Source organism: Oncorhynchus tshawytscha, linkage group LG08 (assembly GCF_018296145.1).
Source record: "Oncorhynchus tshawytscha isolate Ot180627B linkage group LG08, Otsh_v2.0, whole genome shotgun sequence".
In the NCBI taxonomy this organism is placed as follows: Eukaryota; Metazoa; Chordata; class Actinopteri; order Salmoniformes; family Salmonidae; genus Oncorhynchus; species Oncorhynchus tshawytscha.
The window spans coordinates 28,849,027-28,872,594 of record NC_056436.1 but is presented as its reverse complement, the minus strand read 5'-3'; the positions used below and the strand labels follow the sequence as shown (position 1 = coordinate 28,872,594).

At 41.3% G+C, this 23,568-nt stretch overlaps 3 protein-coding genes across 7 annotated transcripts; 1 reads left to right on the top strand and 2 right to left on the bottom strand.

The window, feature by feature from the left end:
• Nucleotides 1–8: 8 nt before the first annotated feature.
• On the bottom strand, nucleotides 9–3,839 carry LOC112256701 (proto-oncogene c-Fos). 2 transcript variants are annotated; one of them, XM_024430132.2, is made up of 4 exons: nucleotides 2,742–3,839; nucleotides 1,796–2,023; nucleotides 1,370–1,477; nucleotides 9–1,255 (listed from the first exon to the last, which is right to left on the bottom strand). In XM_024430132.2, exons 1-4 carry the CDS (start codon nucleotides 2,880–2,882, stop codon nucleotides 587–589), a joined length of 1,146 nt encoding a protein of 381 aa, XP_024285900.1. In that variant the 5' UTR covers nucleotides 2,883–3,839; the 3' UTR covers nucleotides 9–586. The 2 variants fall into 2 exon arrangements, with proteins under 2 accessions (XP_024285900.1, XP_024285901.1); XM_024430133.1 differs by having other exon boundaries at nucleotides 1,796–1,974; nucleotides 2,742–2,828.
• A 56-nt stretch (nucleotides 3,840–3,895) lies between these two features.
• On the top strand, nucleotides 3,896–17,672 carry LOC112256703 (transmembrane emp24 domain-containing protein 10). Its single transcript, XM_024430134.2, has 5 exons — nucleotides 3,896–4,152; nucleotides 5,351–5,471; nucleotides 14,293–14,366; nucleotides 16,843–16,969; nucleotides 17,162–17,672. Exons 1-5 carry the CDS (start codon nucleotides 3,976–3,978, stop codon nucleotides 17,281–17,283), a joined length of 621 nt encoding a protein of 206 aa, XP_024285902.1. The 5' UTR covers nucleotides 3,896–3,975; the 3' UTR covers nucleotides 17,284–17,672.
• On the bottom strand, nucleotides 17,637–23,526 carry mlh3 (mutL homolog 3 (E. coli)). 4 transcript variants are annotated; one of them, XR_006083881.1, is made up of 12 exons: nucleotides 20,501–23,525; nucleotides 20,212–20,313; nucleotides 20,013–20,089; nucleotides 19,794–19,898; nucleotides 19,596–19,680; nucleotides 19,439–19,507; nucleotides 19,152–19,260; nucleotides 18,788–18,947; nucleotides 18,655–18,678; nucleotides 18,442–18,486; nucleotides 18,184–18,332; nucleotides 17,637–17,785 (listed from the first exon to the last, which is right to left on the bottom strand). XR_006083881.1 is itself a non-coding variant. In XM_024430129.2 (12 exons), the coding sequence occupies exons 1-12, from the start codon at nucleotides 23,196–23,198 to the stop codon at nucleotides 17,714–17,716; spliced, it is 3,729 nt and encodes a 1,242-aa protein (XP_024285897.1). In that variant the 5' UTR covers nucleotides 23,199–23,525; the 3' UTR covers nucleotides 17,637–17,713. The 4 variants fall into 4 exon arrangements, 3 of the variants coding, with proteins under 3 accessions (XP_024285897.1, XP_024285896.1, XP_024285898.1); XM_024430129.2 differs by having other exon boundaries at nucleotides 18,408–18,486; XM_024430128.2 differs by having other exon boundaries at nucleotides 18,184–18,486.
• Between the last annotated feature and the right edge of the window lie 42 nt (nucleotides 23,527–23,568).

The following is a 23,568-nucleotide window of genomic DNA, read 5'->3' as shown; positions in this document are numbered from 1 at the left end:
CACTTTGAATGAATATTTAATGTGAATATTTATCAATAAGCAATCAATGCTCATTAACTTTTTTTATTTGACAAACAAGTCCAAATCTGAGGTAAAAAAATAAATCATCATAAATTACATCTTGATAGATATAGCACTGGATGTTTTCATGGAAAACTCTAAACATTGTAACAATGAGGTCAAATCACAGTGGATGACATTGAGGTATCTATGTGAGTACTGAACATGGATGTTTACTTTAACACAACATTCATTGCTATTGATATACTATTCCCATTGAAGCACAAAACCATACAGTCAATTCCACAATACAGTTTACCAGATCAAACATATATGAACATTATTTGGAATTCCTCGGCATGCGTTAAAACCAGAACATACTTTATCCCCATCTGTAAAATGAATAGCCGTGCTTTTAGCTACATCAATTGTATCTGGAAGAAGTTTATACTTGCTTAGTCAAGTAACACATTTCATTGATGTAATCCTCAAACTGATGTGCTGACACCACAGCAAGTCTCTGATATCTTATTACAACTGGGGATACCAACTGCAGTGATCCACCAATCAACTCCCTCTGCTTACATTATAAGGCCAACAGGGTTGGAGACTTGAGGATATCAACAGATTCAGCCTTGCCCACTCCACTTTTGCGACCGTCAAACCCCTCTCCAAAGGAGTCGAGCTCGGGACAGGAGAATGTGAAAATGGTCAAGTAGCTGCTACAGGTGGGGGTCGAGGTCACAACAGGAGTGCTCAGAGGCTCTAGGTCGTTAGACACAGATTTGTACAGGGTTTCCCAGTCCGTAACCCCAAGGGAACCGCTCAGGTCAATGTCTGGTACAGAGCGGGCAGTCTCTGTAGGGACTTTCTCCTCCATGCTGGGCAGCAGATTGTCCAGGAGCCCCTCCTTCATGTCCAAAGAGGGCTCAAGGTCGCAGATGTTTACTTCAGCACTGGCACAGAGTAGGATGTTGGAGTTCCCAGAGATGGCTGTGGATGGGTCACTGGGAATGTCCATGTCCTGGAGCGAGGGGGCTTCCTGGGCACTGTCCTCATGGAGCTTACTCCCCTCTGGGCTGGGGGGCAGCTCGGGAGACCCACTGGGCTCCAAGAAGATGGAGTCCAGGTCTTCTGCAATTTGGCACACAGGGTTATGAGTAGCGAGGACAATTTCGAGCCTCTCTTTCTCTTTGAGGAGATTGGCTATCTCAATCTGCAGAGCTGTTTTGTCTTCCTCCAGCTGATCAGTCTCCTTTGGAAAACAAAAACAAAATGAGGAACACAGGAAATGTAAACAATCATAACTATAGATTACTATTTAAAATGATGGTACTGTGATTAACATGATGTCCAAGGGTTAACTTACAGCTTGCAGTGTATCAGTGAGTTCCCTCCGTCTGTTGCGACACTTGGCTGCAGCCATTTTATTCCTCTCTCTCCTCACCCTCTTCTTCTCTTCTTCCTCTGGAGAGAGCTGTGAGATTCAGAGAAAAACACTTGCACCTTGAATAATCTAGCCATTTAATCTCCTTATCTCAGACTTCCATTGCCAGTTCCCCCTTTCTACAGTAGCAAAAGCATCTTTCTCTGCAATGCGTCTAAAAATAGACCGTTGTTGCAGACTCACTGTGACCTGAATATGAATGAACTGCCTGAGCTCGGCACACAGCCAAATACACTGCTCTTGGGGAGCATGCAATGCTGCTGCACTGTTGGAAATGAAGATTGATTTAGATGTTCACACAAGTGAATGTGTTTCATTTTATTTGCAATCTGAAAAGCGCTAACCAACCTGTTCGATTTTCCCCTTTCTGCCAGTGTTTTTTCCCCTGCTCCCGCCCACTTTGGGTGTTGCCTGGTGAGAGCTCTGCACTTCATTGGCTTGCTTGCTACCCAGAGATGGGGAGACAGATGTTATAATAGTCGGCTGGACCATCCACTGCAAATCTGGGGTAGTGGAAATTGCAGTCACTGTTGGAACAAATGAAGTGGCTGGTATATCCATGTCTGGGCAGAGCTCCTGCAAAGTTATATATTATCACAGTTATTAATAATTTACCACTAATGATTTTTATCACAATTTCCTTAATTATTTTACTGCACAACAAGTCAGTCATTCTAAACACATGTTATTCTAATGACAGAGACATAAGGTAATTACCCCATTTGTATTGGGGATGTCTGTGACTTTATGTTGTATTGTCATAGCATGTATGAACTATGTATGGGTTTTCTTAAAATATATCTAGCCATCTAAAAATAGTCTCCCCGAACCAATATTTGACTTTATCATTGCTACTGACGTCAACACTGACGCAGAGATGCTGTGAAGTCTCCGGAATGGATTTATTTTCTCAATGAACCGCTGCATGGACACGCTACATATTTGGCCTGAGGACTTGACAATAATAATACACCCAATTTTCATCCACAGGCGTGTTATTGCATTTTCAATATTTCACTCTTGGATTTTGTTATAGGAAACAGGTATTCATAACAAAAATATGAATAATATGGTAAAATCAAGTACCTCACTTACCCACCCATATGCTGACAATCTCGATAAATAAATCAATGATTTCCGATTATTGATTTCACACACATTTATGTTAATAGACTATTGATTAACAATGATAAATGATGAAAGTCACCCACATTTAATTAATAGTCGTTGACATCGTTGTGTGTGAATATTATTATCATTGCATCACAGACATCACCACTTGATTCATTCATACCTGTGCACTGCTCTCTGACGGCGAAGCTGAGGACGTGGAGAAAGAGTCATCTTGCGTCTTCTGATAGTACATCAGGGTGTCCCCGACAGGGGATTCTGTGCTGCAGCGAGACATTGAATCGAATTCAGAGTTAAGAAACATGTCTTAAAATATCCTCAGCTAATAGAATAATCGGCCTGCTCGTCAAATATATTTTTTCTTCAGTTGCATCTATTCCAGGTTTATACCTGGTAACTGATAGACTCGTGTGCAAGCCCCTCCTTTTATAGTCTGCCAGACTTTTATGAATGAACGGAGGCTATACCATCTCTATGGAGGGGAGCCACAGGGCAAAGAAACACACATTTAGCATATTTTTTTAATCATCGGCCAAATGCTCAATGTCATATGACTGAGTTGCTAAAATGTGTAATTTCCCCCAAGTTAAATATAATGTATTTTTTCCAAATGCATTTATCCAACAAATACCAGAGAGAAGTGGGTAGCGTGTAGCATGCCCATTCATAAATTCAGGCACACGGACTCTACTGATTTTGTGAAAATAACAGCACATTTTAATGGCCATATAATGCAGTTGTCTCTATCTGAATGAATTGGTTTACAGCGCACTATATGACATTGGAAATATACACAATAGTTACTGCTTAGAATTATTGTAAATGTTATATACGTTTTATCAGGCAGCAGGATAATTATAGGCCACTACAACTAAAGTTATTTACACACAATAACTGATAAATCTGGTTGTGTTAGTTCTAAAGCTATTTTTTTTTTTATTACATAATAGAATGACAGTATAATATTAGACTACGCCATTAATATAACGACAGTTATTATACGCCAATCTCGCAAAGGATGCACTCCATATAAGAACACCGATGTCCTAGAAATCAAATATTTTCTTCAAATTATTTTTTAAAACAAAAACCTTATTACGGCTCGATCGACCAGTAACCATTGAAGAACATGATTTGTATTTTCATTTACGTACTTAGTACTTATTATTACTAAAAGAAAACGATGCAAGACATGTCGCTGAAAATAAAATGGAAACTAAGTAGAAACTGTATGGTGATTTTTTTAAAAATCATTATGACCCCGCGTGCGTTGCACTTGCAAAAAGTACTGCGAAGCGAAGAGATCACGTGACTTAACCCGGAACTGAGCAGCATCTATATTTATATAATCGAGATAGCTTGGTGGCGACTAACTGTAGCGTACAGCCAGCTACAGTATGTCTAGACTTTTTCTATTACTTACCTTTACTGTTCTTTTTGATTTGACCTTTTCGATTACGTTCTATCTACCGGTAAATCTTAGAAAATGTTTGCGGGAAGAGATCCACAAAGACGTGCTGGTCACAGGCGAATACGAAGTTAGCGAACAACCAAATGCGAAAACCAATCTCAAGGTAACATAGCTAGCTAGGTCTGAACTAGCTAGCTAGACTGTATCAAATCAAGTTGGTGTTAGCGTTACTATTTGACATGGAAGCCTCGAATATGTGCATCACTTAGCTACTATCAATACCAATATAAAAAAATGTCTCTGTGCAGGTTTGTTTGCATTAGCTGGCCACCTGACTAGATAGCTAAAGTTATCTAGCTAACCTACACGATGTATGGACTATCGAACCTGTACATTACAGCTGGCTAAATAAAATGCTGTCATTTTGGTTCAACAGAGTACGGCAAAAGACTTGAATAAAATAGCAATATAGTATTAATTATGTAGCTACGAGAGGACAGGTGTATAACATCGAGCACAAAGCCATGCTATCTCCATTGACAAACATTGGCAGTATAATGGCCTTACTGAAGAGCTCAGTGACTAACCTGGAGTGGTGTAAAGCTTGCCACCATTGGACTACGGAGCAGTGGAAACATGTTGTCTGGAGCTTCAACATCTGGCAGTCCAACAGACAAATCTGGGTTCGGTAGATGCCAGGAGAACCCTACCTGCCCGACTGCATCGTGCCAACTGTTAAGTTTAGTGGAGGAGGAGGAATAATGGTCTGGGGTTGTTTTTCATGGTTCGTGCTAGGCCCCTTAGTTCCAGTGAAGGGAAATATTAACGCTACAGCATACAATTACATTCTAGATGATTCTGTTCAACCAACAGTTTGGGGAAGGCACTTTCCTGTTGCGGCATGACAATGCCCCCGTGTACAAAGCAAGGTCCATACAGAAATGGTTTGGTTCGGGATCTGTGTGGAAGAACTGACTGGCCTGCACAGAGCCCTGATCTCAACTCCATCGAACACCTTTGGGATGAATTGGAACGCAGACTGCGAGCCAGTCCTAATCGCCCAACATCTGTGCCCGACCTCAGTAATGGTCTTATGACTGAATGGAAGCAAGTCCCCGCAGCATTGTTCCAACATCTAGTGGAAAACCTTCCCAGAAGAGGGGAGGCTATAATAGCAGCATATTAATGCCCGTAATTTTGGAATGAGATGTTCGTCGACCAGGTGTCTACATACTTTTGGTCATGTAGTGTATGTTATAAAAATTAACAAGTAGCTAGCTAGTTTATTTTGATTCATGCATGTCTAGTGTATCTGGGTCAAAAAACTACCAACAATGTGTTTTAAGTATTTTCCATTTCAGATTACAGATTCATCAGGTCACATCTTGTACTCCAAGGAGGATGCTTCAAAGGGGAAGTTTGCCTTTACAACAGAGGACTATGATATGTTTGAGGTTTGCTTCGAAAGCAAATCCCCCCTAGGTGAGTATGTTTAACCATGTCACAGATATATTCTAAACATAGCCATGGGCATGGGTTGTTTAAGTGTAAAGCCAGCAGGATTCGACCTTGGCTTGTCCGCTTTGTACGGGGCAAGTAAAAAAAATGTCAAACAACCTAGGATATACAGTGGGGCAAAAAAGTATTTAGTCAGCCACCAATTGTGCAAGTTCTCCCACTTAAAAATATGAGAGAGGCCTGTAATTTTCATCATAGGTACACTTCAACTATGGCAGACAAAATGATGAAAAAAAAATCCAGAAAATCACATTGTAGGATTTTTTATGAATTTATATGCAAATTATGGTGGAAAATAAGTATTTGGTCACCTACAAACAAGCAAGATTTCTGGCTCTCACAGACCTGTAACTTCTTCTTTAAGAGGCTCCTCTGTCCTCCACTCATTACCTGTATTAATGGCACCTGTTTGAAGTTGTTATCAGTATAAAAGACACCTGTCCACAACCTCAAACAGTCACACTCCAAACTCCACTATGGCCAAGACCATAAAGCTGTCAAAGAACACCAGAAACAAAATTGTAGACCTGCACCAGGCTAGGAAGACTGAATCTGCAATAGGTAAGCAGCTTGGTTTGAAGAAATCAACTGTGGGAGCAATTATTAGGAAATGGAAGACGTACAAGACCACTGATAATCTCCCTCGATCTGGGGCTCCACGCAAGATCTCACCCCGTGGGGTCAAAATGATCACAAGAACGGTGAGCAAAAATCCCAGAACCACACGGGGGGACCTAGTGAATGACCTGCAGAGTTGGGACCAAAGTAACAAAGCCTACCATCAGTAACACACTACACCGCCAGGGACTCAAATCCTGCAGTGCCAGACGTGTCACCCTGCTTAAGCCAGTACATGTCCAGGCCCGTCTGAAGTTTGCTAGAGAGCATTTGGATGATCCAGAAGAACATTGGGAGAATGTCATAACTTTTTGGTAAAAACTCAACTCGTCATGTTTGGAGGACAAAGAATGCTGAGTTGGATCCAAAGAATACCATACCTACTGTGAAGCATGGGGGTGGAAACATCATGCTTTGGGGCTGTTTTTCTGCAAAGGGACCAGGACGACTGATCCGTTTAAAGGAAAGAATGAATGGGGCCATGTATTGTGAGATTTTGAGTGAAAACCTCCTTCCATCAGCAAGGGCATTGAAGATGAAACGTGGCTGGGTCTTTCAGCATGACAATGATCCCAAACACACCGCCCGGGCAACGAAGGAGTGGCTTCGTAAGAAGCATTTCAAGGTCCTGGCGTGGCCTAGCCAGTCTCCAGATCTCAACCCCATAGAAAATCTTTGGAGGGAGTTGAAAGTCCGTGTTGCCCAGCAACAGCCCCAAAACATCACTGCTCTAGAGGAGATCTGCATGGAGGAATGGGCCAAAATACCAGCAACAGTGTGTGAAATCCTTGTGAAGACTTACAGAAAACGTTTGACCTCTGTCATTGCCAACAAAGGGTATATAACAAAGTATTGAGAAACTTTTGTTATTGAACAAATACTTATTTTCCACCATAATTTGCAAATAAATGAATTAAATCCTACAATGTGATTTTCTGGATTTGTTTTCTTCTCATTTTGTCTGCCATAGTTGAAGTGTACCTATGATAAATTACAGGCCTCTCATCTTAAGTGGGAGAACTTGCACAATTGGTGACTGACTAAATACTTTTTTGCCCCACTGTGTGTGTGTGTGTATATAGTGGCCAAAAGTTTTGAGAATGACACAAATATTAATTTCCACAAAGTTTGCTGCTTCAGTGTCTAGATATTTTTGTCAGATGTTACTATGGAATATAATTACAAGCATTTAATAAGTGTCAAAGGCTTTTATTAACAATTACAGGAAGTTGATGCAAAAAGTAATTATTTGCAGTGTTGTCCCTTTTTCAAGACCTCTGCAATCCGCCATGCCATGCTGTCAATTAACTTAACCTCTGGGCCACATCCTGATGGCAGCCCATTCTTGCATAATCAATGCAAAGTTTGTCAGAATTTGTGGGTTTTTGTTTATCCAGCCGCCTCTTGAGGATTGACCACAATCCCTTTGAGAACTTAAGGTCTGGGGAGTTTCCTGGCCATGGACTAGAGGTCGACCGATTAATCGGAATGACCGATTTAATTGGGGCCGATTTCAGGCTATCATGGCAATCGGTATTTTTGGACACCGATTTTGATTTTTCTTTACACCTTTATTTAACTAGGCAAGTCCGTTAAGAACCAATTCTTATTTTCAATGACGGCCTAAGAACGAACGTGGGTTAAATGCCTCGTTCAGGGGCAGAAAGACAGATTTTCACCTTGTCAGCTCGGGGGATCCAATCTTGCAACCTTACAGTTAACTAGTCCAACGCTATAACCACCTGCCTCTCGTTGCACTCCACGAGGAGACTGCCTGTTACACGAATGCAGTAAGCCAAGGTAAGTTGCTAGCTAGCATTAAACTTATCTTATAAAAAAAACAATCAATCAATCATAATCACTAGTTAACTACACATGGTTGATGATATTACTAGTTTATCTAGCGTGTCCTGCGTTGCATATAATCTGACTGAGCAAACAAGCATACAAGTATCTGACTGGGCGGTGGTAGGCAGCAACAGGCTCATAAGCATTCATTCAAACAGCACTTTCGTGCGTTTTGCCAGCAGCTCTTTGTTGTGCGTCAAGCATTGCCCTGTTCATGACTTCAAACCTATTAAATCCCGAGATGAGGCTGGTGTAACCGAAGTGAAATGGCTAGCTAGTTAGCGGGGTGTGTGCTAATAGCGTTTCAAACGTCACTCACTCTGAGACTTGGAGTGGTTGTTCCCCGAGGGTGGCTGTTGTCATTGTGTTCCTGGTTCGAGCCCAGGGAGGAGCGAGGAGAGGGACGGAAGCTATACTGTTACACTGGCAATACTAAAGTGCCTATAAGAACATCCAAAGGTTAATGAAATACACGGTATAGAGGGAAATAGTCCTATAATTCCTATAATAACTACAACCTAAAACTTCTTACCTGGGAATATTGAAGACTCATGTTAAAAGGAACCACCAGCTTTCATATGTTCTCATGTTCTGAGCAAGGAACTTAAACGTTAGCTTTCTTACATGGCACATATTGCATTTTTACTTTCTCCAACACCTTTGTTTTTGCATTATTTATTGATGTATTATATTACGTTAAAATAAGTGTTCATTCAGTATTGTTGTAATTGTCATTAGTACAATTTTTAATTTTTTAAAACCGCCCGATTTAATCGGTATCGGCTTTTTGGGCCCTCCAATAATCGGTATCGGCGTTGAAAAATCATAATCGGTCGACCTCTACCATGGACCCCAAATATCGATGTTTTGTTCCCCGAGCCACTTTATCACCTTTGCTTTATGGCAATGTGCTCCATCATGCTGGAAAAGGCATTGTTCGTCAAACTGTTCCCGGATGGTTGGGAGAAATTGCTCTCGGAAGATGTTGGTACCAATTCTTTATTCATGGCTGTGTTCTTAGGCAAAATTGTGAGTGAGCCCACTCCCTTGGCTGAGAAGCAACCCCACACATGAATGGTCTCAGGATGCTTTACTGTTGGCATGACACAGGACTGATGGTAGCACTCACCTTGTCTTGTCCGGACAAGCTTTATTCCGGATGCCCCAAACAATCGGAAAGGGATTCAGAGAAAATGACTTTACCCCAGTCCTCAGCAGTCCAATCCCTGTACCTTTTGCAGAATATCAGTCTGTCCCTGATGTTTTTCCTGGAGAGAAGTGGCTTCTTTGCTGCCCTTCTTGACACCAGGCCATCCTCGAAGTCTTCGCCTCACTGTGCGTGCAGATGCACTCACACCTGCCTGCTGCCATTCCTGAGCAAGCTCTGTACTGGTGGTGCCCCGATCCCACAGCTGAATCAACTTCAGGAGATGGTCCTGGCTCTTGCTGGACTTTCTTGGGCGCCCTGAAGCCTTCTTCACAACAATTGAACTGCTCTCCTTGAAGTTCTTGATGATCCGATAAATGGTTGATTTCGGCGGAATCTTACTGGCAGCAATATCGTTGCCTGTGAAGCACTTTTTTTGCAAAGCAATGATGACAGCACCTGTTTCCTTGCAGGTAACCATGGTCAACAGAGGAAGAACAATGGCCACGACTGTACTTTGTAATGACTATTGTAGCTGGAAACGGCTGATTTTGAATGGAATATCTACATAGGCATACAGAAGCCCATGATCAGCAACCATCACTCGTGTTCCAATGGCACATTGTATTAGCTAATCCCAAGTTTCTCATTTTAAAAGGGTAATTGATCATTAGAAAACCCTTTTGCAATTGTTAGCACAGCTGAAAACTGTTCTGATTAAAGAAGCAATAAAACTGTCCTTCTTTAGACTAGTTGAGTATCTGGAGCAACAGGATTTGTGGGTTCAATTACAGGCTCAAAATGGCCAGAAACAAACAACTTTCTTCTGAAATTCGTCAGTCTATTCCTGTTTTGAGAAATGAATGCTATTTATTCCATGTGAGAAATTGCCAAGAAACTGAAGATCTCGTACAATGCAATGACCTACTCCCTTCACAGAACAGCACAAACTGGCCCTAACCAGAATAGAAAGAGTGGGAGGCCCCGGTGCACAACTGAGCAAGAGGACAAGTACATTAGTGTCTAGTTTGAGAAACGGATGCATCACAAGTCCTCAACTGGTAACTTCATTAAATAATACCTGCAAAACACCAGTCTCAACGTCAACAGTGAAGAGGCTACTCCGGGATGCTGGCCTTCTAGGCAGATTTGCAAAGAAAAAGCCATATCTCAGACTGGCCAAAAAAAGTCTGAAATATGGCTTTTTCTTTGCAAAACAACAGCAAGATATACATATCTAATGAGAAATTTCAACAAACCTTAGTTGAGCAAAGCATTGTAAGACAGGAATGATGCATGTGAGACCGGGAATAAAAATCCCTTCTTGAAGTTGCGAACCAAAACATCCGAGAGCTTAATCCTACTAACTGAAATATAAGTATTAAGACAAATTAAAGTTATGAAGTGTATTTTTCAAACTATTCCAATAGGGTTTAATGTCCTAAAGTTGCCGCTTTTAAATTGGAATAATTATGAAAGTCGTAATCTATGCTATTCTCATTCAGATGTATTTTTAATGAAATATTTTAGGCCACAAGAAGTGAAATTGAGCAAACAATACAACGATGTAAAAATAGAATGAGCTGAGGAAAGTTTATGAAAGAAATTATGCCTAGTTGGCCTTGACCTATTTACATATTATTCTATCATTGTGCAATCTACCTACAATGCATACACCTTAGCCAAATACATTTAAACTCAGTTTTTCACAATTCCTGACATTTAATCCTAGTAAAAATTCTGTCTTAGGTCAGTTATGATCACCCCTTTTATTTTAATGTGAAATGTCAATAATAGTATGATTTATTTCATCTGTTTCTTTCATCATATTCCCAGTGGGTCAGAAGTTAACATACACTCAATTAGTACTTGGTAGCATTGCCTTTAAATTGTTTAACTTGGGTCAAATGTTTCGGGTAGCCTTCCACAAGCTTCCCACAATAAGTTGGGGCAATTTTGGCCCATTCCTCCTGACCAAACTGGTGTAACCGAGTCAGGTTTGTAGGCCCCCTACTCACACAGGCTTTTTCAGTTCTGCCCAAAAATGTTCTATGGGATTGAGGTCAGGGCTTTGTGATGGCCACTCCAATACCTTGACTTTGTTGTCCTTAAGCCATTTTGCTACGACTTTGGAAGTATGCTTGGGGTCAGTGTCCATTTGGAAGACCCATTTGCGACCAAGCTTTAACTTCCTGACTGATGTCTTGATGTTGCTTCAATATATCCACATAATATTCCTTCCTCATGTTGCCATCTATTTTGTGAAGTATACCAGTCCCTCCTGCAGCAAAGCTCCACCACATGTTGCCACCACCATGCTTCACGGTTGGGATGGTGTTCTTCGGCTTGCAAGCATCCCCCTTTTCCCTCATCATAACGATGGTCATTATGACCAAACAGTTCTATTTTTGTTTCATCAGACCAGAGGACGGTTCTCCAAAAAGTACGATCGTTGTCCCCATGTGCAGTTGCAAACCTTAGTCTGGCTTTTTCATAGCGGTTTTGAAACAGTGGCTTCTTCCTTGCTAAGCGGCCTTTCAGGTTATGTTGACATAGGACTCGTTTTACTGTGGATATAGATACTTTTGTACCTGTTTCCTCCAGCATCTTCACAGGGTCCTTTGCTGTTCTGGGATTGATTTGCAATTTTCCCACCAAGTATGTTCATCTCTAGGAGACAGAATACATCTCCTTCCTGAGCGGTATGACGGCTGCGTGGTCCCATGGTGTTTATACTTGCGTACTATTGTTTGTACAGATGAACGTGGCTCCCATGAACCAGACTTGTGGAGGTCTACAACTTTTTTTTCTGAGTTCTTGGCTGATTTCTTTTGATTTTCCCATAATGTCAAGCAAAGAGGCACTGATTTTGAAGGTAGGCCTTGAAATACATCCACAGGAACACCTCCAATTGACTCAAATTATGTCAATTAGCCTATTAGAAGCTTCTAAAGCCATGACACAATTTTCTGGAATTTTTCAAGCTGTTTAAAGGCACAGTCAACTTAGTGTATGTAAACTTCTGACCCACTGGAATTGTGATACAATGAATTATAAGTTAAATAATCTGTCTGTAAACAATTGTTGGAAAAATTGACTTGTCATGCACAAAGTAGATGTCCTAACCGACTTGCCAAAACTATAGTTTGTTAACAAGAAATTTGTGGAGTGGTTGAAAAAGGTTTGACTCCAACCTAAGTGTATGTTAATTTCCGACTTCAACTGTAGTAGCCTAGGCTTAATAAGAGGGAAGGATGATGCAAAAAATGCAAATCAGTGTATAATGGACCAGTGGTGTAGGCAAATCTGTTGATGGCAGGGCCAGCCCAAAAAATTCTGGTACACAATTTTGGCACTCATCATGAAAGCTTACCTAATACCTTTCTGGAATTGATCGCAAATAAACCATCTCATGTTAGCCTTATTTTAAAATGGATTACATTTTATTTTTCCCTCAATCTACACACAATACCCAATAATGACAATGTGAAAACAGGTTTACATTTACAAATGTATTGAAAATAAGATACCTTATTTACATGAATGCACTAATGTTGTAGGCCTATGTAAATTCATTTAACATGCGACACACAGACCTACAAACTGTAGGCTTATAATTGGGAGACTAGAACAAAATGCCCTGTTATAACAGTAATAATCACAATAGGCATCGATAGCCTGTATAGACTAGAATAGAGGTCACCAATCTTTTCTTAGTCGATGCAATTATCTGCTGGGCGCGGGAGATAAAGTGCACCTACAATGTATTGTATGATCAATAGTCTAGGTTCCCAAACTGCGGGGATCCCTTTATATTTAAAAACGACAGTCTCAAGCTAGGCTATATAACACTGTTCAGAGGTCAGTTGTTGTAGCCTATTACTTGCGAGGCACATCGGAACAGAAATTTAAATAACACGTTTATTTCACTGGACTGATGGTGATGTGTCAGCGGAGGGAGGTAGAGTGCGAGTCAGTGTTGAATAACAGCTTTGTAGTGCTGATCACTGTACTGACAAAGTCCCTCTATTAGATCAATGCAATCAGTAGGGACTGGAGGCCCTTCATGGGGAAATCACTGATGGCAAATGCTCCAACATCCTCTTCTATACATGGCCTCTTCCATTTTTTTTTTACTGTGAGCTTAGTTTGGCCATTTTACTTGTCTTAGCTAGCTAACCGTAGGTAGCCTACACACGGTATCAGTGCGAAGTGATGAGCCAGAACCTGCCCATTGTTTAGAAATTGATGAACTGAATTGAATATAATTAACATTTCATTAGGTTTTTCCCCCAGTAAATAATCCAAGCATTACATTGGCCTAAATACAATTGATTTTATGTATAACGTCCTTGAGTGTTCTGAAAGGCATCTGCCAAATAATGTATTATTAATATCAATATCCCTTTAGTTTTCCCAACCCCTCCCTACTGCTTGCTATGAATTCCATCTGATGGTGTATGCATGTTCAGGCCAGTGCTTGACTGAAATAGGTACCCGTACTCATTTTGGATCCCGGTATCATTTTATATTTAGGTGCAAGAACTCCTATATATATTTTTTTGAGCTAATATTGTATAGGGGGTGCAGGAACTCCAGCAGTCAACCATTTGAGGTGACTGTACTCAATTCCGGTGCGCTCTTTCAAGTAGGCTACTGTGCTTAGGTAAAAAGACAATGTTCAGTTTGGAACAGGTGCTCAATCTGATTGCGCCCACCTAGGCCTACGCCCCTGCTGAGGACAGCAGAGTTGCTCTGCAGCCCATGATTTACAACCAATCACAAGACGCACAGCCAGCTCTGCTCATTGACTGTCACTCGCTCCAGCTGCACGCTTAGGCACACACAGATAGGCCTAGGCCACTACACATCTTTCGTGTCACAGCGTGAAATAGTGGAGACAAATATTTTTGAATATCCTAAGTATCTTTTGTCAATGTCACAATTCCTCTCATCCATCCCGTAGCATGCGAGCCAAATGTGTAGTCTTTTATTTTAATTTTATTTGGATGGAGACAAGTGGCTAAAAAAGTTAATGTCAAGCCTTGCTTCAAGGGTTAAGAGAATATATGATTAAGCCAAAGTAGACTGGGCAGGATTTAGAAGCAGGGAATAGTCATTTCCTGGAATGTTTGGCCCCTGTACAATAAGTCTTTTCATTTTGGGGTCTAGGTACTGGGAGGGTCACAGACCAGCTGGTCAATTTAGACATGAAGCATGGTGTGGAGGCAAAGAATTATGAAGAGGTAAGTACCAACTGCCCATCAGCCTTTCTCCAGGTCCATCTGGATCAGATTTGGTGTGACCATGAGTCAACATGAAAAAATATATATGTATAATGTCAATGATGGTTAAGGTTCCTTTCACACTCCTCTAAAGTGAACACGTTTAAAAAAATAAAATAAAAAGCCAAAGAACTCGGTTCTTTGTATTCACACTGCCCTTGCCTTTGAATGAGGACTCAACTATTTTGCTAGTTTACTTCACCTATTCTATTTTGTGGTCAGCATTCTCTTTGCTATGTTAAGGAACCAAGACCTTTGAACATTAACTCAAATGCACTCTGTAAAAACCCAAACTGCAGTATAAGCCATTCCATCAGAACGATGTACAGTACCAGTCTCAAGTTTGGACACACCTACTCATTCCAGGATTTGTATTTTTACTATTTTCTACATTCTAGAATAATAGTGAAGCCATCAAAACTATGAAATAACAAAAGGAATCGTACAGTAACCAGTGTTAAACAAATCCAAATATATTTAGTCACTCTCAACCAGCTTCATGAGGTAGTCACCTGGAATGCATTTCAATTAACAGCTGTCCTTTTTCATAAGTGAATTTGTGTAATTTCTTACCTTAATGTGTTTGAAATACCAAGTCCATATTAGGGCAAGAGCAGCTCAACCAACAAAGAGAAATGACAGTCCATCATTACTTTAAGATATGGTCAGTCAATTCTGAAAAAGTGCAGTTGCAAAACCACGAAGTGCTATGATGAAACTGTCTCATGAGGGCTGCCACAGGAAAGGAAGACCCAGAGTTACCTCTGCTGCAGAAGATAAGTTCATTAGAGTTACCAGCCTCCAGAAATTGCAACCCAAATAAAAACATCAGAGTTCATGTAACAGACACAACTGTTCAGAGGTGACTGCGTGCATTAGGCCTTCATGGTCAAATTGCTGCAAAGAAATCGCTACTAAAAGACACCAATAAGAAGAGACTTGCTTGGGCCAAGAAACTTGAGCAATGGACATTACACCGGTGGAAATCTGTCCAAATTGTGTCTTTGTGAGACTCAGAGTAAGTGAACGGATTACCTCCACATGTGGTTCCCAACATGAAGCATGGAGGTGGGGTGATGGTGCTTTGCCGGTGACACTGTCAGTGATTTATTTATAATTCAAGGCACACTTAACCAGCATGGCTACCACAGCATTCTGCAACGATAGGCCATCCCCATTGGTTTGCGCTTAGTGGGAATATAATTTGTTTGTCAACCGGACAATGCCCCAAAACACCTCCAGGCTGTGTAATTGCTATTTGACCAAGAAGGAGAGTGATGGAGTGCTGCATCAGATGACCTGGCCTCCAATCACCTGACGCCAACCCAATTGAGATGGTTTGGGAAGAGTTGGGACTGTAGAGTGAAGGAAAATCAGCCAACAAGTGCTCAGCGTGTATGGGAACTCATTCAAGACTGTTGGAAAAGCATTCCTTATGAAGCTGGTTGAGAGTGTGCAAAGGGTGACTACTTGGAAGAATCTCAAAATATATTTTGATTACTCAATTCCATATTTTATCATAACATAACATTTTGATGGCTTCACTATTCTAGAATGTAGAATAGTACAAATTGAAACCCTGGAATGAGTAGGTGTCAACTTCTGATTGGTACTGTATCTACTCACATTTGACGCTAATAGATTGTATTTAGTCAATATTAACTTCTGATTATAATTGTAATTTAACATGTAAGTATTATTGGTAACAGAATAAATAGAACTGCAAATTGTACACCAAGAGCTAGCATTGATTCACTGAATATGTTGTCTTACATTATTCAAGCTCCACTTTCAAATAAACAATTCATGAATCTCTTAGCCTATAGATCTTGTATTGCAAACAAATAATCTGAATATTGTGTCCGTACAAAACTCCACACACATTTTGTATTGTCTGTGCATCCTTGACAATTGCTAATCAATATCCAAAAACAGCATGTTTTTTTCCCTCCACGAATCTGGACATCTCTCTTTTGTGGCACCAATGTGAGGGGTTATGGCAGGGGAAACAGTGTTGCAGTAGTCTAGTGTATGGTCTGGAAATAATGACAAGCGACCCTGGGGAGCCTTCTGTTCACATTGCCTTAAAGCGAACCAAACCAGACCACCTCTTGATGGTCTCAGTTCAGGGGCTCTTGAGGGTTCTGAATTCATTTGGAGTGTTCACACTGCACAAAAATTAAGAACTGCACTACCTTAACAAAAAATTGTCTGAAAGGGGACCGAGTGTGAAGACACCCTAAGACTAACTTTCTCTCAACTACATTTCTGAAAGCATGCTCCCACAGCTCTTTATCCACACCACAATACAAGTGTCATACACTATTAAATGTGACTAAGGACATCCAGTGGTCAATCGGGGCTTTATTCTGTATGGTGCAATGTTTCGGTGGAAGAGAATACTCATGTTCAACTTGAATTCTTCTGCTCTTTTCAGATGGCAAAAGTTGAGAAGCTAAAGCCCCTAGAAGTTGAACTAAGACGCCTCGAAGACTTGTCGGAGTCCATTGTGAATGACTTTGCCTACATGAAGAAGCGTGAAGAGGAAATGAGGGACACAAATGGTAAGTGCTACATGGAAAAAAACAAACGGGTACAAAGCAACATTTGCAGTCCATGCTTTCACTCAACCAGAAAATGTTCAGTGTCTTCCATGTTTCTCAATCTTTTTTCCCTGGTCTTGTGAAAATAGTACAACCTTAGTTTATTTAAACCGACACGTTACTTGGTTAAATAGATTTTTCCTCACATTGCAGAATCCACCAACATACGTGTCTTGTACTTCAGTATCTTCTCCATGTGCTGTCTAATTGGGCTGGCAACGTGGCAGGTCTTCTACCTACGGCGTTTCTTCAAGGCGAAGAAACTGATTGAGTAAAGCCATCTACGAAGCGGGGACCATGTTGAGGACGTTTGGGGAAATGGTGTGCAATTTGTGAGAAAAAGTTGGGTAGTAGCCCCCCTATACAATTTTAATTTATTTCAGTCTTCTGTCAACTTCAGTTTTTTACTAGCCTCATCTCAGGAACTGTTTTGATTAGAAATACATGGATACATTGGTTTGAGATTTATTCATGCAATATTGCATGAAAATAAACACATTTTTAGTGAGTGCACAAAGCCTCCCATCACACATTCAGCTATTGTTATGCAAAAATAGTGTCCCCAGTATGTCAGGTACATGGTTGTTTTTGATTAAGAAGGCTTTCATATAGCTATAAAGACCAGTAATTACAATAAAAGTCTCATTTAATGAGGGAAATCGTGTTTTTAAATTAATCTTTTTTCATTTGACAATGTTGGCACACTTATCTATTTCCATAAAGTTCCCAGGCTTTGTACATTCTTCTCAGTTTTCTGAGGTTTGGTCTAGGTGGTTCCTGTGAAAAACAAGAATATTGTTTAGCAAATTCTGATTGTGGAGCAAGACTCGTTTTTATTTTGTTAATATCAGTAGTATTGATTTGTAATGTGTTGGACCCCAGGAAGGTTAGCTAATGGGGACCCTAATTACAAATTAAACAGTTCAAGTAAAATTCCACCCCAAAACTATTTTGGTATGTTTCATTACTCCATTGATTATAGTCCTGAAATGTTTTGCATGTCAGCAACCAAGTTGAAGATTAACTTTCAAAATATAGCATACCACCTATTTTAAAAGTTGTCTTAAACTTGATTACTGACATGCAAAACATTTTGGAAATATATCAACAAATACCCAACATTTTTGGGGTGGAGCTTTCCTTTTAAGCTGATCCGTGCATGTCTATAGTGGTACCTCTTGGTCATTCAAGTGAAGGACGTCTACCAGCGGGGCGATGGATGGGCGGCCATGGGCACACTGGAAGGGCAGCTGGCATGAAGATAGAGCGTCTACCAGGCTGCAACACTCCTCCTTACTGAGGCGGTCATTGAATTTGATTGCACCTGTTTGGGCCATGACACTAATGAGAAACGTATACAAAGTACAGTATGACCACTGAATTAGAAAATAACACTCACCATGACATGCAAGGGAGGCGAGGACTTTAAGTACCGTAAGAGGCAATGTCCCTCGCACTCTGCCAGTTGAACGCAGTAACTGAGATGAAAGGAATAACACACAAAACAGATCAATAGAAATGAACTCACACAAATTATTTGACAATATTCATCCTATTGATTGTTCTTTCAAACAAGACAGCATGGAAAACTATTCTCCTTTTAACTAAAGATTTTGGAAGAGTACACAGACAGCACTCATCCTCACCTCAATCTGCTCTTGAAGGTACTCCTGGAGGGCAGTTGCATGAGGTGGAAATGAATAGGAATGAGGTGATAATTAAATCAATAAGGAAATATTACAGGGTATAATCATTTTGCTGAGGTGGTATAATTCTCACCTCCACTATGGGCTTGATGATAGAACGTCTCCCCCGGCGGAGTTCATTGCTCTCCTTCTCTGTGAAACACATTGGCACCTTCCCCACCAGGACCTTGGGATCTCCTATCTGCGAGAACTGCATCTCCAGACCCAGGCCCCTCAAGGATGGCCGGCAGGACCTGTCGAAAGGAACACCCCCTAATCCATATCATCAGAGCAGAAGCTGTGCCACCACCACTATAAACCCTCACTCCTAACTAAGTGGTTGAGAGAATTGTCTCCACTTAACAGCTGGGAAAACCAACCGCACATTCACTACATCTCGTTTGGATGGTCAACACAGTTCCCCTGAAGGCTTGTCTTAGAAGCAGCTAAGCACTGACCTGAGCAGCCTCAGCTCCTCCTCTGTCACGCTGACCTCCAGTGGTGGGGCTACAGTGGATGAGCATAGCCGTCTCTCCCCCGGGGTCTCTGGATCATCCTCGTACGAATCTGCATCATTGCATACATAACAGAATGGGCGGTTACACTTTACACCAATTGCTTGTATTCCTACTTGGTAATGCTGTAACTACTACAGTAACAACACTGTATTAACATGTTGTTACAGAGTATTTCAGCATTGTCTTTGTAACTGCATAGCATCCACTTCAGGGTGGGGTGGTCTTACCTGCAACTAGATTCTCAAGACGAACTCTCTCATGCGCAGCGTGTTGATCCACTAACACTAAAAGGTTCCCTGAAATTCAAAAGGTGTGATCACTTAGAAAGAAAAATGGATGACTTAAAACTGGAAAACTGTTGAAACTAACACACTCTCTCTGTACCATCAGTTTTGCTGCAGGCCGCAGGCTCTTGGTCTTGTGTGTTGATAAGACATGCAAGAAACTTCTTATCCACTTGATGAATAACCTAGAAGGTAAGAGAGAAATATTTAGCTAGTGTTAGAAATCACTTCATGGTGGGAAATAAAGCCACTGTATCAACACACTATCATATGAATCAAAGGGTAATGAGATATTTGCCTTCATTGAGTGAATCATGTCCTTGGAGAAGCGGTATGGAAAGAGGATGTTATGGATCTTCACAGCCAGTCCTTCAGCTTGCATACTTGATATGTCCACACCAACCTGGCAAGTCATGGATTGTTGAAATAAGCAATAATGTTCTTTAAAGGGAAGTCAAGACAACCCACAGGTTGTTTATTTGTACATTCTGGAGTGAAACGAGAGAATTTGGCTTACCATAGGAGGTCGTGCAAACACAGGGTTAGTCCACTCAGAGTACAGGGAGGACAGCGAATTAGAGTCCTGAATGTCATCTTCAATAAAAAATAAAAAGAATAAGATTACACAAGAATATAAAAAAATAGGTTAATAATACACACACATTAGTCTACTGCAGCATTCTGATCTACATTTTTGCCAGAAACCTCCATTGTACCTCTATTGTCAGGCCCTGAACTAAGAACTCTCCCTGATTTGGATTTGGGAAGGAAGGGCAAGACTAGATCCATTTGAAATGGGTAACACCGGTACTCAATCCCTGCAGGGGAAGGAAGGAAAGCCAGGTAGTAAACACTAACACAAGCACTCATACTCAAACATACATCCTTAAATATACTTTTCATACATAGCTTGCTACTGTCAAACTTGATCCAAACAATATAATGGTCTAAACTTTAAAAGTAGGCGTTAGACAGATATGATAAACACATGATAAAAGTTCTTACCTTTTTTGGAGATGACACTGATTGCCATGTTGGTGACATCTGACGTGCAAGACACTTGTGTCTCTTCAGCAGAGGGTGCTTCATATTTACTGAGTCCTGTCACTTTGTTGATGTAGACCAGCTTCCCCACAGCGTCGTCATAGTGATGCAGCCAATCACATGATGCTGTGACATTGTTCGCTTCCTTTTCATCTGGCAGAGGATTTGTACTGCAGCCCGGGATGAAGTCACGATTCCGGCCAGTGTTATTGTGTTGTTCTCCATTATTGATGTCTAGAATAGCATTGTTTTCTACAGTGTCCTGGGGACATATATCCTCATTTGAAGTTGTCTCTGGAGGATGTACAAATGCACTGGTTGCAACCTCTGTCCTTTGGTGTTTTAAATGACAGAGTTTGGTAGCCAAAGATATTTCACTGCTCCGAGCTGAGAGAGATTTGAGTTTGGTGAACATGGAGAGTGTTAATGGGCTTTTGTGGTCTTTCATCAGATCCAGACGTGACTCTGTGACATCCCTTTCTTGATCCGCTTCAAGATAGGGCAAAACAGCCTTGGCATTCATAACCAAGTGTTTGGTCTGGGAAGCTGTGGCATCAATTGCTAAATAATTGCTATTAACGTCGACAGGAACTGGATTGGATTCGGTAAGCTTCCCGTATATTCTTCTGAACCTGTCCAGAGATCCAACCTCTTTATATAAAGCCAGCTTTTGACATGACATGAACGTAGAAATCTTTGAAGGGATGCCAGTGGGAAGGTCCTTACTTTCTCTGTTGTAAACGTGAAGATGGCCTGGGCCCTCCACCATAGGCCATTTTCGTTTTGTTGCAAGTTTCTCTCTAGAGTCTAACGCTAGCCCTTTTCTACTCTGGTGGGAGAGACATTTCTGAGAGGGTAAACTGCTATGAATGTATGGATGTGATAGAAAGATTTTTCTGTGTCCACCTGGATTCAGTTCTGTGTCCTGTGGTTGAGGTAGTGTCTGTTTGATAGAGCCCATCTCTGACTGGATTCCCTGAGTGAGAGTACATGGTGCTCTCACAGTACATCTTGAGAGGGATACATGCTCTCTTGCATTATCCTTCATCTCTGTTCCTTCTTCTATACTCATTTTCAGATTTTCTTCCTTTGTCTTAAAGATAAGACTATGCTGAGATGATTCAGGACAAGAAATAGCAGATTTCAGATGTGCATTGCTTTCATTCTCTTTCGTAACTTCCTTGTAAGACTCTGAGTCCGTAACTGATGAATCTGTAATTGAATCATACTGTAGACCTTGGTCTGTATCTACTGAGCTTGGTCGACATTTTGGGTTTGTGGTATTATACTCTTGTTCCTGTTCAAAACCCGTAAGGACCTCCTTGTCCCTTAGTTTTCCTACTCTGTCACCCTGCTCTGATTCAACTCCATCACATGTCTGATAAACACTTTTCATCTTGTCAGAGTCTTCTATCTGCCGTCGATGAACAAGTTCAGATGCAAGGGTCTTTCCAACATTACATTCCAGGGTAACACCCTCCATGTGTGTTTGGACACCTTTGCCAATGGAGTCCTTAACTCCGTCTGTGCTAGCTGTTTGGCCACTAAACACATTCTTACAAATGTAGTCCTGGATATCCTCTGGGGAGATTTCACTCACCAAGTTCTCTCTTGTCAGGAATGCTTTCACAGCCTCTTCTATGCAGAACAGAATACTTTCCCAGTCTTTGAATTCAATCAGGGTCTTGGCGGGCTCAAGGCATATGTCATACTCAGAGTAGTGGCACATGATATTGATGACATACATTGCATGTAGCTCGGCTCCTCTTCTCTGCTTTGGGCTCCTAGTGGCAGGAGGTGTACCAGGGCTGTCATTCTGCCGACTTGAACTGCCTACTTTGCGTAGGAGAAGGTTCAGCAGCTTGTGGATGCGGGTTTTGAGAAGTAGCCTGTCATTCACATAGAGGAACTGTAAGGTGTTGTTGTAGTGGCCTTCCCGTCCTACATAACCGCTTAGTTCAAACTGTGCATGGGAGTGGTTGATTTCCCCAAGCTTTTGGGCCCTACCTAAACCATGGATCTGAACAAACCTGTAGTAAGTGTTTCGGGCTTTGGAGAGCTGCACCACCATGGTCCCTGTGCAGTCATTCTTCAGTGTGAAAGAGACAGAGGGGTGAATGAGTGAAATGGCCTCCACTCTCTGCCTGATCCGTTCAAACTCCAGCACGCTATCCATCCTGTTTCTCCTCACTGGCATGTTGTGGAAGAAGTTACAAATAACAACAGTCGTCCCTGCAGATGGGCGGGTAGTCTCAGCCTCAAACACGTCCAAGCCTTTACCATCCTTGAAGACTTTCACATGAGTCTTCACAGACATTTTGGTCCTGGATGATATCTCCACCAGCATGGCGAGATTAGCAATACTGGCAACAGCTTCTCCTCTGAATCCATAGAATTTGAGATTATCTAAATCCTCTAAAGAACTGCATTTGCTTGTGAAGTATCTGTTTCCGACAGACTCCATATCCTCTATGTCCATCCCTGAGCCATTGTCTATAACCTGCACTTTGAAGGCTTCGATGTCCACCCTCACACCCACGCATGTTGCACTAGCATCAATACTGTTCAGAATAAGCTCTTCAACACACTGCTGTAATGAAAATATTGCTATTCCAGACCGAAGCTTACCCTGAACTTCTTTTGATAAACACTTAATCATATTTATAACGTTAGACCTTGGTTAATTTCTAAGGACAACAAGGAGCCACTGATGTGTAACATTAGCTAGCTATCCTGTTAACGTTAGCTAGCCAAGAGTCAAACTAGTGCTTTCCAACCGACAATTTAGCTAACGTTACAGGTACGGCGGCGGGTGGGTGTTTTAAATTGATACATACGACCAACGTCTGCAGTCTCTGTCTGGATTTTAAGTCGTTTGGAAGCCTCGAAATCCTCGACTTTTACTAAACATGTTCATTCCAGCAGCGACTGTTTACATTGTGAAGTCTATGGTAGCTTGCGCCACACCGGTTTCTTACCCTGTTTAAGGAGAAAACACTGCCCCCTGAAGGCATGAAAGACCATGTTCC

Excerpts from the sequence above, each read along its gene's own strand:
- LOC112256701 (XM_024430132.2), bottom strand. The coding sequence starts at position 2,882 with ATGTTTCTTAACTCTGAATTCGATTCAATGTCTCGCTGCAGCACAGAA. Across the intron at positions 2,024-2,741 it reads CGTCAGAGAGCAGTGCACAG|GAGCTCTGCCCAGACATGGA; the intron begins GTATGAATGAAT and ends ATAACTTTGCAG. Across the intron at positions 1,256-1,369 it reads TCACTGATACACTGCAAGCT|GAGACTGATCAGCTGGAGGA; the intron begins GTAAGTTAACCC and ends TGTTTTCCAAAG.
- LOC112256703 (XM_024430134.2), top strand. The coding sequence starts at position 3,976 with ATGTCTAGACTTTTTCTATTACTTACCTTTACTGTTCTTTTTGATTTG. Across the intron at positions 14,367-16,842 it reads AGGCAAAGAATTATGAAGAG|ATGGCAAAAGTTGAGAAGCT; the intron begins GTAAGTACCAAC and ends TGCTCTTTTCAG. Across the intron at positions 16,970-17,161 it reads GGAAATGAGGGACACAAATG|AATCCACCAACATACGTGTC; the intron begins GTAAGTGCTACA and ends CTCACATTGCAG.
- mlh3 (XM_024430128.2), bottom strand. The coding sequence starts at position 23,198 with ATGATTAAGTGTTTATCAAAAGAAGTTCAGGGTAAGCTTCGGTCTGGA. Across the intron at positions 18,948-19,151 it reads GAGGAGCTGAGGCTGCTCAG|GTCCTGCCGGCCATCCTTGA; the intron begins GTCAGTGCTTAG and ends TCCTTTCGACAG. Across the intron at positions 18,679-18,787 it reads TCATCAAGCCCATAGTGGAG|GAGTACCTTCAAGAGCAGAT; the intron begins GTGAGAATTATA and ends ACTGCCCTCCAG.